The sequence below is a fragment of the Hyperolius riggenbachi genome, chromosome 4 (genome assembly GCF_040937935.1).
Source record: "Hyperolius riggenbachi isolate aHypRig1 chromosome 4, aHypRig1.pri, whole genome shotgun sequence".
NCBI lineage: Eukaryota > Metazoa > Chordata > Amphibia > Anura > Hyperoliidae > Hyperolius > Hyperolius riggenbachi.
In genome coordinates, this window is record NC_090649.1 from 449,761,262 (window position 1) to 449,773,668 (window position 12,407).

The 12,407-nt window shown below is 45.9% G+C and overlaps 1 protein-coding gene across 6 annotated transcripts in view; it reads left to right on the forward strand.

Annotated features, from left to right (window-relative positions):
* DAAM2 (dishevelled associated activator of morphogenesis 2) overlaps window positions 1-12,407 on the forward strand; it is a 290,157-nt gene that overhangs the window by 145,921 nt on the left and 131,829 nt on the right. For all 6 annotated transcript variants that reach the window (XM_068232717.1, XM_068232719.1, XM_068232718.1 and 3 more), the window contains one exon: window positions 2,082-2,176. In XM_068232717.1, coding sequence (XP_068088818.1) covers window positions 2,082-2,176 — 95 coding nt within the window. The remainder of the gene's footprint in view (window positions 1-2,081; window positions 2,177-12,407) is intronic.

Sequence of the window (12,407 nt, forward strand, 5' to 3'; positions counted from 1 at the left end):
CATTCATACGAACGTCTAGTTATACTCTACCATTGGCTTTGTGACAGTCTGATTTTCTTTTTCCTCCATTATCAGCTCAACTATTTCTAACTGATCTCCAGCTCCTTCTCCAAACCCTTTCCAGATGCTTAACCCTAACCTTCCCACCGCTGCCTAACCCTAACCTACCATCCCCCCACACCCATGCCTAACTAAATCTACCCACTGATGGCTAGCCCTAACCTACCCTCCCCCCTCCACCAATGCCCAAACGAACCTACCCACCAGTGGCTAACCCTAACCTCCCCTCCCCCTCCACCAATGCCTAGCCGAACCTACCCGCCAATGACTAACCCTAGCCTACCCTCCCCCCACCAATGCCTAACCGCACCTACCAATATCAGCGCTGCCATCACCACTTAATACTCTCTCTCCTCCACTAGTTATCAGGCGTCCACTGCTTAATCCAGATATTTATCAGTGACTCATGACACCCAAATTCCACCCTGAGCGTCGCTATACCTTAGCCTGCTGGCGCTGCCCAAGCACAGAAAGATACATCAGCTGGGGTTCCACATTAGACGACAGACACAGATCCCTTTCATCTTGCTGAGAAAAAGCGCATCACAAAGCCAAACATAAAAAAACAAAAGGCTCCTCCTATTCGGGTCCCAGATGCTTGGCAGATCCAGACTCGACACTTGTTTACACAGATTCAGTAGGTGACCCACTCGGAGCACAGGAAGACATGAGTCCCACCATTCGCAGCAGGGCAAGGAGGGGTCAGCACATGCAAATACAGCTGCTACCCGCTCCTGGCAGTCCGCCCTTCACACCATCTGACCCAAGAAAAGGACGAGATACGGACAACACTATTCCTGACACCTTGTACACGGCTTCTCATGTATAATTCAGCAGGTGTGCAGAGCAATGCGGGTAGACTATAAAGGTTGGGGGGGGGGGGGGATGTCAAACTCAATGACATTCAGAAGCTGGAGCAGGGATGTGACGTGTCCATAGTTCTCCACCACATCCCGGGACATCTGGAAGATATTGCCAAGACTCCAACTGCGCATCTGTTTCCAGGTCCGTCAGCACTTAACCCGTCTAGTCCTCGAGCAGGCAGAAGAGCAGAACCGAATTATAACTGTAACTATAGATGTTTTTACATCCATTAAGCACTTTATTAGGAACGCTATATATATTTTGACGAGTGCCCAAGTTCTGTGCCCCTCATCATTGTGACAAGACAGCGATGTAGAGAGGAGAATTTCCTGTTTTACTTCAAAGTATTGCCTAATAAATATAATAGTTGACGTGAGATAGAGTTTTATTAATGCATATAAAAAAATCTGCCCAAAATTTGCCCGTGTTTCAAGAATGGATTCCCCATATTCTGTACTAGCTGATGGCCCGGCGTCGCCCGGATATGTATTTGGCTGGTGTTGGCTCCACCCACTTTGCTAAACCTAGCACACAATTACTCAATGACCTAGTTTGTGAGCTTTGCGGTCTTTGGCATCAATAATTTGCATTGAAATGAAACAAATCTGACTGGCTGTGGCTCCACCCCCTTTTCTGAATTTGAGCCCCAGTCACCCAAAGACCAACTGTACCAGGTTTGAGGCTTGTGCCATTAACAGTGCAAGAATGGCAGCAATTAAATATTCCCCTTGGAAATCAATAGGTGAATTTTGTAGGCTCCACCCACTTTTCTGAATATTAATCCCAGTCACTCAGTGACTGACTGTGCAAAGTTTGAGAACCCGGCCATTAACAGTGTAAGAATGGCTGCAGTTTTATTTTCCCAGTGAAATGTGTATTTGTCTACGCCCACTTTTTGGTTATGGGGATAAAAAGTATCCTATACTTTATTCCAGGTAATGTACTATGTGTGTGCCAAATTTCATTCAAATCCCTTCAGCCATTGTTGCGTGATTGAGTAACAAACATTCAAACTTTCGCATTTATAATATTAGTGAGATGAATGCCCATGAGAGCCATTTTATGTACATGCTAGTTGATGGTTGGATGTACAGGAATATCGATGTGATCTGGGAACAGTCGTGCATCGTTAGTGACATGCTGATTTGTCTCTACAGATGCAGACGCTCTACGCTTTCGATGAGGAGGACATGGAAGCTAGGAATAAAATTGTAGAGGATCTAAAGACGGCACTTCGGACTCAACCAATGAGGTAGGACATCCAGCATGTATTCAGTAGTCATTTTGTCTTAGCAATGGGGAAACGGGTTATTTTTTTCCTGCAGACTCCTCCTCCTCCTTTCCTGACAGACACAGGTCATGTGACTTTCAAAAGCCCAATTGTAGGGCACACGTGTAAAAAGGGCCCCGGGTAGGATGGACACCGGAGTAGAATATTGGTAAAATTACTAATATTCTACTTGTTACTTCTGTAATATTGGTAATCTTTACTAATGTTTTACTATAACCTGACATTATGTTAACACTAGTCCTCTTTTTCGATGCCTAACAATAACCGATCCCCCTTGGTGGTGCCTAACCGTAAAAACTCCCTGGTGGTGCCTAACACTAAGGACCCCCTCCTGGCGCTGCCTAACCCTAAGGCCAGTTTCACACCAGTAACCAGCATTTTGGATGCAGTGCGATCAGATGAAACAGGCTTGGGAGATACCGGCGGTAATGTGCCATAATCGCTCTTCTGGCAGCAAGCCAAACTATAAGTGAGGCTATCTAGTGCTCACTTCCTGTGGCCGAAATACAAATTGCACAAAATATTTTTCCAATAAAAAATACACTTCCGCGCATGCGCACCTCAATGCGAAAAATGTGAAATATCTGCAGCGCCATTGACTTACATGACCTCCAATGTTGACCGGTGATGCACTGATGGTTTTGCGGCAGATCGGATGCTTCCAGCGCATCACACCGCATCCGATCTAAAATGTCCCATAGGCTTTCATTGCTTTAGCTTTACCTTGCGGTAAAAAAAGGTAACACAACGCAATGAAAACGTCCCAGTGTGAAAGGGGCCTAACACTCCCCTGGTGGCGCCTAACAACACTAAATACTTCCAACTGGAGCAGCCAAACCTCCGCTGTTCAGATTTTTTGGTCATGTGACTTGAATAGTGGATTTTTACTTGTAGAAGCCTCATTTGACACAAAAAAGGCCCCATTTGTTTACATGGGTCACTCATCTGTGTGTGAGGATAGGCATACCTCCCAACTGTCCCTCTTTTTAGGGACAGTTCCTCTTTGGGGACAAAATCCCTTTGTCCCTCTTTCTTCCTCATTCATCCATTTTTCAGTACTGATGTACAGCTCTATGTAAATATATGTATTTTTTTACTGAAAAAAATGTGCTTAATTGACTGTAAACTTTATTCCCATTCTTTAAATTGATGCATTTCTTATTTTCAAAAGTTAATATGAAGGAAAATGAACCAGGATAGAAACACCCAGTGTGGTTTGAATTATAGAACGGCATATTTTTCTTATGAAAACTTTATGGCATGCGTGACTGTGGGTGTGCCGAGGGCGTGGCTAGGTGTGTGGCAGAGGCGTGGCTTAAGTGTCCCTCTTTCTTATCTTAAAAAGTTGGGAGGTATGGGGATAGGTTTCCCAATAAATGGTTTGTAGGGACATTTTAATTTGACCCGGCAGATCTCTCTCTTCCCTGCAATAAACTGTAATGGAGCAGGAATGGGAGCGCACTGGGAAGACAATGACAAGCCTCCGAGTCATGGAAGACTTGCGCGGCCGCTCTCTTGTCTCCTGCGATCACAGCGATAAATGGCCCCCTTTGTGAGAGCCGCTGATTCTCATCTGTTTATCGCAGGCCGAGACGCTTTCTGGGTCATTAACCTTAATAACGAGATAAATGGCGAGGAAATCTTCCCACACTAATTATTTGATTTGAACAATAGCGGCGGAGGTCTCATTCCAGCTCTATTAACTGCTGCGGAAATGTAATATTAACTCGCCCGAGATCGGCGACGGAGGGACAAACTTGTCTTAGAGGGCCGGGATATATTTCCCTGGATTTGTCAGTCTCTGATTTCCATCACCGAAGCATAAAGCTAGTGCAGAAAATGAATGAGTAAAAAGAAAAGGGAAAAAATAATTTTAGTTTAATGTCATGAAACATTCTTCAAACTGCATATTCCAGAGACTTGTATCTGGGAGTGTACTCTTCCCCTCTCCCCTTCCCCGAGTGAGTTTCCACAGGCACAGCAAGTAAGAGACAGAGGGGCTTCTCCAATACCCCTTTTACCCCTAAATTGCTCCTAGGCGATCATTTTCACATCATAGAATAAAATGCCACCAGCAAGCAAGAAAATACTCAGAACAATTGTGACAGTACTTTTTCACCTACTTTTTGGTACTTTTTCAATAGTGGAGTCCTGAAAGGTTGTTTTAAACAGAAGATGAAAAATAATCTCCCGGGAGAAAACTTAAGAGAAAAAGAAAATCGGATAGGGCCTAAAAACATTTACAGACACATAGTAAAACTATGACATCAAGTTCTCCTGCGCACCTGAGGATGTCTTCTCCAAGCACTTCTTCTTAAGCACTTAAAGAACAAGTGACCCCCATGCTAACCTAGGAATAAAAAACACATATATAAGTAGATAAATACTAGTTCTACTTACATAACAGGTGTATTGCACTGTCCACGTTATGATTCCTGTGAACTTTATAAAGGAAAAGCAGAGAATCCTATTCTAGACAGTTTCCATCTTGGTTACCTTTGAATGAAACTATTCCTGACATCATTTCCTCCCTCACTTTTTTTTCTCCTCTTGCTAATTGTGTATTTGTTACCTGTCCTCCTCCCAGAGTCTTCAGACACTCCCACTGAGGTCTATACTAGGAAGTGCACTGTCTTATGTCATTAGAAGAAGGGGGAAATAAAGGGACGAGGGGGAATATATTTTAGATAAAAAGACCCCCCCCCCAGCATGCAACTGTTTGGCAATGGCAATTGAAGGGCCAGTGCTCCTACGGTATAGGATAACTCCAAACTATAACAGCAGGAAAAGTTTTGAAAGTTTTGAATGCCGGATTAGCATCTTTATCACTTAATACACTCAGACCAGTTGCTGTTGAAATTAGATTTTTATGGTGACAATCCTGCTTTAAGTCCCTGGCCCCTTAAAGGATACCAAACCCAAATGAAATAGGAAAAACGGGGAGCAGGCATGCCAGATCATGGCCCGATTGTGGAGTCACCCTTGCAGAACAGATCTTCTGCTGCAACATTGAGGCCCTGTGGGAGGATCCAGACACAACATAAAAGAGGGGAATTAAATAAAATTTTCAGAATTTGCCTAATTGGTTCACAGCACAAATCATTTTGCTTATCTGTCCCAAGAGAGCCATCTTAAGTGTTCCTTCTGCTTATTTCAAAGAGGAAGTTAAGATTTCCCATCAAAGTTTAACTACAAATAACCCCCCCTTCCCCCTTAGATATTTATAAAACAATTTACTGTCAGCATCTGAGCCTGTCCAGACCAATCACTGACTGAGCAGCATATCGCGCATGTTGTCCTGAGGTCCCGTAGTCACACAAGCAGTTGGAAGCCACCAGGAAGCTGAGAACTTCGCAGTTCACAGGACGCCATGTGATGCTGCAGCTGTAAACTAGTGGTGAAGAGGCTGAAAAACTACCGCCGGTCATCTGCCTGTGTCAATACCTGAGGTCATTTTCAGCAGTATAATGATGAAGAGAGAAAGCAAGATCAGTGTGTGAGTCAGCATAAAGTAGCAGTGGGGACATAGCAGGTTTTCAGGCAAGGCAGCAAAGGCCATGGCCTACTGCACCAGGAAGCAAGGAGTGGGCAGCAGGCTGGCACAGTCATGCAATTAAGCTGCCAAACCACAGCAGTTGGACAAGTGTCTAGGACTCGGGGGATGAACAGACAGCAAAAGGGGCAGCTCTTCAAGTCTGATTCTACTCTTCACCCAGTTCCAACTTATGAGAACTGTGGATGGAGGGGCTAGAAAGTTTGTTACATCACACTATACATGACTCAGTGCCACGGATAGGTCAGAGAAACCCCATGGTGCAGGTGCTGAGGGAGTGACCTGCCTGAAGAAGAAAAAAATCTTCGTTTGTAGCTACAGGAGAGGAGAGAGGCAAGGAGGTATGCAAATTGGGTATGCAATGCAATTTAAAAAATGGCACCCCAAGATCTTACGTTGCACATTACCGATGCAATGAAAGATCAACCTTCTGATCCAATAGTTGTGATCATAAGGAAGCGATCTTAAAGAGACTCCGTAACAAAAATTGCATCCTGTTTTTTATCATCCTACAAGTTCCAAAAGCTATTCTAATGTGTTCTGGCTTACTGCAGCACTTTCTGCTATCACAGTCTCTGTAATAAATCAATGTATCTTTCCCCTGTCAGACTTGTCGGCCTGTGTCTGGAAGGCTGCCAAGTTCTGCAGTGTTGTGGTTCTGCTATGAACTCCCCCTTCCATGCCCCTCTATGCACACTGCCTGTGTATTATTTAGATTAGGGCAGCTTCTCTCTTCTCTCTTACAAGCTGGATAAATCGTCCTCTGAGCTGGCTGGGCTTTCACATACTGAGGAAATTCAGACAAGGGCAAAGCTGTTTGCAGGAAGAAACGAGCAGCCTGAAACTTCAGTGCATGAGAGATGCAGGGGGAAAGAAACACACAAATGATCTCTTGAGATTCAAAAGGAAGGCTGTATACAGCCTGCTTGTGTATGGATGTATTTTCTATGTGTGGACATACTGTACATCAACCTACTTCCTGTTTTGGTGGCCATTTTGTTTGTTTATAAACAAACTTTTTAAAACTGTTTTTAACCACTTTTAATGTGGCGGGGAGCGACAAAATTGTGACAGAGGGTAATAGGAGATGTCCCCTAATGCACTGGTATGTTTACTTTTGTGCGATTTTAACAATACAGATTCTCTTTAAAGCCTCAAATTGGGCTCATAAAGGAAATACAATTATAACCAATTTGATCATTTCATATGGAATCGATCCACAAAACAGATTGATAATTGATTGGCACCGTCAACACTGTACAATCAAATGAATTGAAAGGTTTACCATTTAGTAAAATTGCATTGTTAATGGGCACATTTAAATACATTGATTACTGACTGGGACCAATAAATGTGTGTATGTGGGTGGGGGTTGCTGTTGGTTAGGGGGTGGCTGGTGATAGTGGCCTTGGGCGTTAAAAAGTGCAAGGTACTTGGGGAAGGAGAATGACTAGAAGGACTGCAGAGAGGGAAGAGTGTTGGGGGTGTGGCAGCTCACTTACACAGACATCTGTATAATAGCCAGTGACGTGAACATATTTGGCTAATTAATACGTTAATTGATTAACAGCTTCTGTCTTTGATAGGCTTATTAATATTGATTTATAAAGTGCCAATAAAGTTCGGGTCCCCCTCTCTCGCTCCTCGCTGTGCTGCCCTGCGGAATAGTTCAGTCCTCAGATCAGCAGTAACCCGGCCACAGTGAAGAGACATCCAGGCAAACGGTGCACAGTGAAGACATGTATACTTCAAATACAGGCAATGAGCAGTGATGTCACTTCCTGTATTTGAAGTATTCCCCTGGCTGTCTCTTCACCGCTAATCTGAGGTCTGAAGTATGCTGCAGGACAGCACAGTGAGGAGAGAGCGAGGGAAAGCCACATTTTGGGGAGGCAGGATGGGACCAGAACAAGCAGCAGGTGGGCAATTAAAGAAAACCTGTAACGACAAAAAGTTCCCCTGGGGGTACTCACCTCGGTAGGGGGAAGCCTCCAGATCCTATGGAGGCTTCCCCCGTCCTCCTGTGTCCCACGGTGGTCTCGCTCTGGCCCTCCAAACAGCTGAGATGTAAATATTTACCTTCCCGGCTCCAGTTCAGCCGCAGTTTCGTCTCTCCACTCGGAGATAGGCAGAAATAGCTGATCGCTGTTGCAAGTCTCCTGCGCCTGCGTAGTAGAGCGGACCCACCGGAGATCGGCTATTTTCACCTATTTCCTTGCTGAGAGCCGTAACAGCGCCCCCGCTGGAACCAGACAAGGTAAATATAGCAAGCCTTGTCAGGCTTGTCAAGCGTGGATTGCCGGAGACTTCGGGGGAGCCAGCGCTGGATTTATTGCAACTACAGTAGAGGGGGAAGCCTCATTGGGACCCTGAGGCTTCCCCCTACCAAGGTGAGTACCCCCCAGGGGAACTTTTTTGTTGTTGCAGAGTCTCTTTAAGTGGCAGTCAACAAACCCGTAGTTTACCACCTGGCCAACAGCAAAGTACCACTGGTACTTGTCAGCAGACCTACTTTAATGTACCCCCAACGTAGGAAAGGAGGGGAGGGAACAGCCCCCCAAAAATATGTTTGCTCATGAAAGTGTGTTTATTTCAGCTCCAACATTTCAATAAAAACGAATAAGAAGAATTTATGTCCATAATCCCGCTTTTTACAAAAAGTGAAATTCCTCTCTCCGGGGGGGCCGTATCGTCTTATCTTCATTGGCCGCCGCCTAATGCAACTTAATCAGCTTTAAAGTCACAAATATAAAGTGTTTATGAGATGGCGCGGAGAGGGAATCCGATTGCTTCCCCCGGCTTGGAGAGTCGCCACCAAAAGTACCCGCGTCAGCTGGCAGCGCGAGAGTGTTACTGGAAGAGTCTCCGGCTCCCGCTACATAGCCGCAGAACCTGGCGGCCTTTGTCGGTTCCTCCAGGGGTCCGGCTGCAAACAGACAACTTCATTACCTAGAGAGCGGGAACCGCGCCAACCTGTGGCCGTCCAGCCTGCCGAAAATCTAAGCTCTTGCAGCTGTGTCCGTCGGTGAACAGCGATGGTGCGCATCTGTTAATAATCACGAGAGGTATCAGCGCTGCTTCGACGGGTCATCACTCCGCTAACTCTTCTTTTAAGCCCCTGGCACTAGTTAAGAACTCTTTTCTTATTTTTTTTAAATAGCTGGAAGCAGCCAAGTTTCTCGTTAAAGGCCTGTGTCCCAGCTAATTTCCAGAGCCTCAACTCGTTAGCTGCCAAGTGGGACGCCGGCCAGCCACCCGGACTCCAGCCAGCCCCTAAACGCTAATGGTAATAATACAGGGGAGACGAGAGGCATTAGCGGCTCCACATATTAGAAGCAGCCCTGCCATGTATATAAATAAAGCCTAGCGCTACAGGGAGGGGAGTGACATCATCAGCTAAATACAGGTGTGTTATAAGAGGGAATCTGGACTCTATCAGCTCCGCGGCTTTACTCCTACTCGAGGTCATGAGGTTATATTTTGGTTTTGGGGCTGCTTGTTGTGAGCTTAAAGGGACCCTGTAGGGGGATGCAATTGGGTATGGCAGCAACAGTTTGGGAAGGGTTACAGGGAGTTAGGAATGGTATCTTCAATACTGATACTGTGGGTGTGTGACACGGTTTTTTATCAAGGATTTGGTGCTATTGGTGCTATTTCTCCAACGATCGCCTAATACTGACCTATTCCCACTAAATCTCATTCCTGACACCTAACCTCCCCCCCCCACCTCTTCCTTATCCCATTCCTGACATCCACCCCCCCCCCACCTTAATCTTATCCCCTTACTTGACACCTAGCCCCCCCCCCCCCCCCCATACACACACACACCAAACGTATCCCATTCCTGATACCTAAGCCCCAACCTCTTACCTTATCCCATTCCTAGAAACCTACCCCCCCCCCCCCCCCACCACACTTATCCCCTTCATGACACTCAACACCCCACCTCAGTCTTATCCCCTTCCTTGACACCTGACCTTCCACCTCAACCTCATTCCCCTCCTGACACCCAACCCTCCACCAAAATGATATCGTATTCCTGACACATAACGGCCCCATACCCCAAAGTTATGCCTTACAAGATACCTAATCCCCCCCCCCTCCCTTCTGACACCCTGCACCTCAAAGTTATTCTCTTCATGACACATGATTCTCCTTTCCCTCAATATTATGCCCTACCTGGGGACACATCTTTGCTACCTATACTGGGAGTGACTATATGTACTGGGGACTGGAGGTACATTTTAGCTACCTAAACTGGGGGGACACCTTTGCTATCTATACTGAAAGTGGCCACCTATACTAGGGGGACACCTTGGCTTCCTATACCAGGGGTGGCTATCTATATTGGCAGGGACAACTTGTCTACCTATATTGGTAATGGATAGCTATACTGGGTGGACACCTTGGCTATCTATACTGGGGAGGGGACCTTTGCTACATATACTGAGGGTAATTACCTGTACTAGTGGGACACCTTAGCTACCTATACTGGGGGTGGCTAACTATACTGGGCAAATACTGTGGCTACCTATACTGGGAAACACCTTTGCTACATATACTGAGAGTGGGTACCTATACTGGGCACCATCTTGGCTACCTATACTGAGAGTGGGTACCTATACTGGGGAACACCTTGTCTACCTTTACTGGAGGTGGCTACCTATATGGAAGGGACACCTTAGTTACCTATACTGAGAGTGGGTACCTATACTGGGGAACACCTTGTCTACCTTTACTGGAGGTGGCTACCTATACGGGAGGGACACCTTAGTTACCTATACTAGGGGTGGCCACCAATACTGCAGGAGTCTACCTATAACGGTGGGCAGTGCACCTTTGCCTACCTACCTATACTGGTGGACTAGCTATTGGGGGAGGGGGGCACCTTAACTACCTATTATTACGGGACAAGGGACCCCTGAATGGGGGTGGGGGTAGCGCCACAAATGATGCGCTGCTTGGGGCCATAAAAACCTTAGTAGCACCAGAGTGGTGGGGTTTTTTTTTATCTCTCAGCCAAAGCACCACATTCATTGAGATGAATCTCTACAAGCCCTTCTCCCGTTAGAAGGGACGTGTTTCTATTTTGAGGCACTCATGTTTCTGTGAACACACACTTGCTGTTCTTGGCTTCGGCATGGCCGAGATGGCTGGCGTTTTATGTCTTCCTCAGCACACGCCTGCCTTGTCGCCATGGAGACAGAAAAGTTTACAGCAACAACTGCTGCAAGGTGTCTCCGGGCTTCTGGTTTTCTCCTCAAGCAACGTGGGATTCCAGATGTTCAGATTCCACAGAGCAGATCCTGGCCACGAACAGCAGCTCAAGAGGACAACCTGCATGTTCAGTACTGGTCCCATTCCGGGATGGTGGAGAGAGGGGGAGGCGGTGTCCGGTAACTGCTTCTCCCAAGAACCAATTAGTTGTCTTTCTGCTGAATAAGAGCCTAAACATACTGCGCGAGTCGCAGTGTCCAAAATACTCACACAAGTTAATTCCTCATTGTTCCTGCAGTCCTGCTCATCCAACTGGGAAATTAAAGAAGTGATTTGTGGCTGGTTTTAATTACCGTGCTCCGCCGCTGCTCTTTGTTGAAAGTTCTACCTGACTTCATTTAACTCCACCATGGCGGTGATATTGTGCGCCTAGTTATCCCTCTGTTTTTATATAATAAGGGAATAGGTTGGCATCAGTTAGCAATGCACTATATTGAGAGTACCTGGCTGGCTGCATCCTGTAGCTCCTTTTTTTTTTTTTTTTAGAGTTGATGGCTGAGAATATTTTACTGTAAAAGTTGCTGTCTACATTCTTCTCTCTTTTCTTCATCACTCGTATAGGGTGTTCTAAGAGGAGCTGGTAGGGGGCACCAGCTAGTCTCTTTCTATGACCCAGCCCACTGCTTCCCTCAGTTGGTGAGAGATTAATTCTTTTTGGCCTGCACTGCAGCTTCAGTACAAACTCCTTGCCCCAGTTTGGTGTTAAAAAATACAAATTGAACTCCTTCCCCAGTGTCTTTATCAAAAGAGTAGTGAAAATGTTTGGTTCTTTTCCGTTAGCCGGGCGCAACCACTAGGTGGCGATAAAACTCCAGCAATCGCTGGCAGCAGAGTTACATCTTTCCCTAGTATCCATGGCGGCCTGGAGGAGGAATAGAAATTAACGCCACCTAGTGGTTGCGCCCGGCTAACGGAATAGTACCAACATTTTTTCCTATTTTTGGCAAGGCAGTGTACTGAAAGGTACACATGGATTTCATTAATACACTAGTGGGAGTGGGAGGGAACAGAGACGATTCATCCACAAGGTAACTTAGGTAGGTGCCTAGGGCCTGGTTGGTGTTCAGGGGCCTGTAGATTTTTTCTTATCCTCATTTTATACTTTACCTTAACAAAGAAGCTAGGTGGCCAGCAGGGGTAGCCAAATTTGCTATCTTGCCTAGGGACTAATTTCATGTTAATCCTTCTATGTGAGGGTAGGGTTAAATGCTTTATCATATATTGTATATAGTTTATAGGGCAATCCTCAAGCGAAATCCTTTTTTGTGTTAATACCCTTATTCCCTATAAACTAAACAAGCCTTGCCCACAGCTCCTCCAGTGCCTAGGCACTCTGAGACCCATGTAGCAAGGGCTTATGGG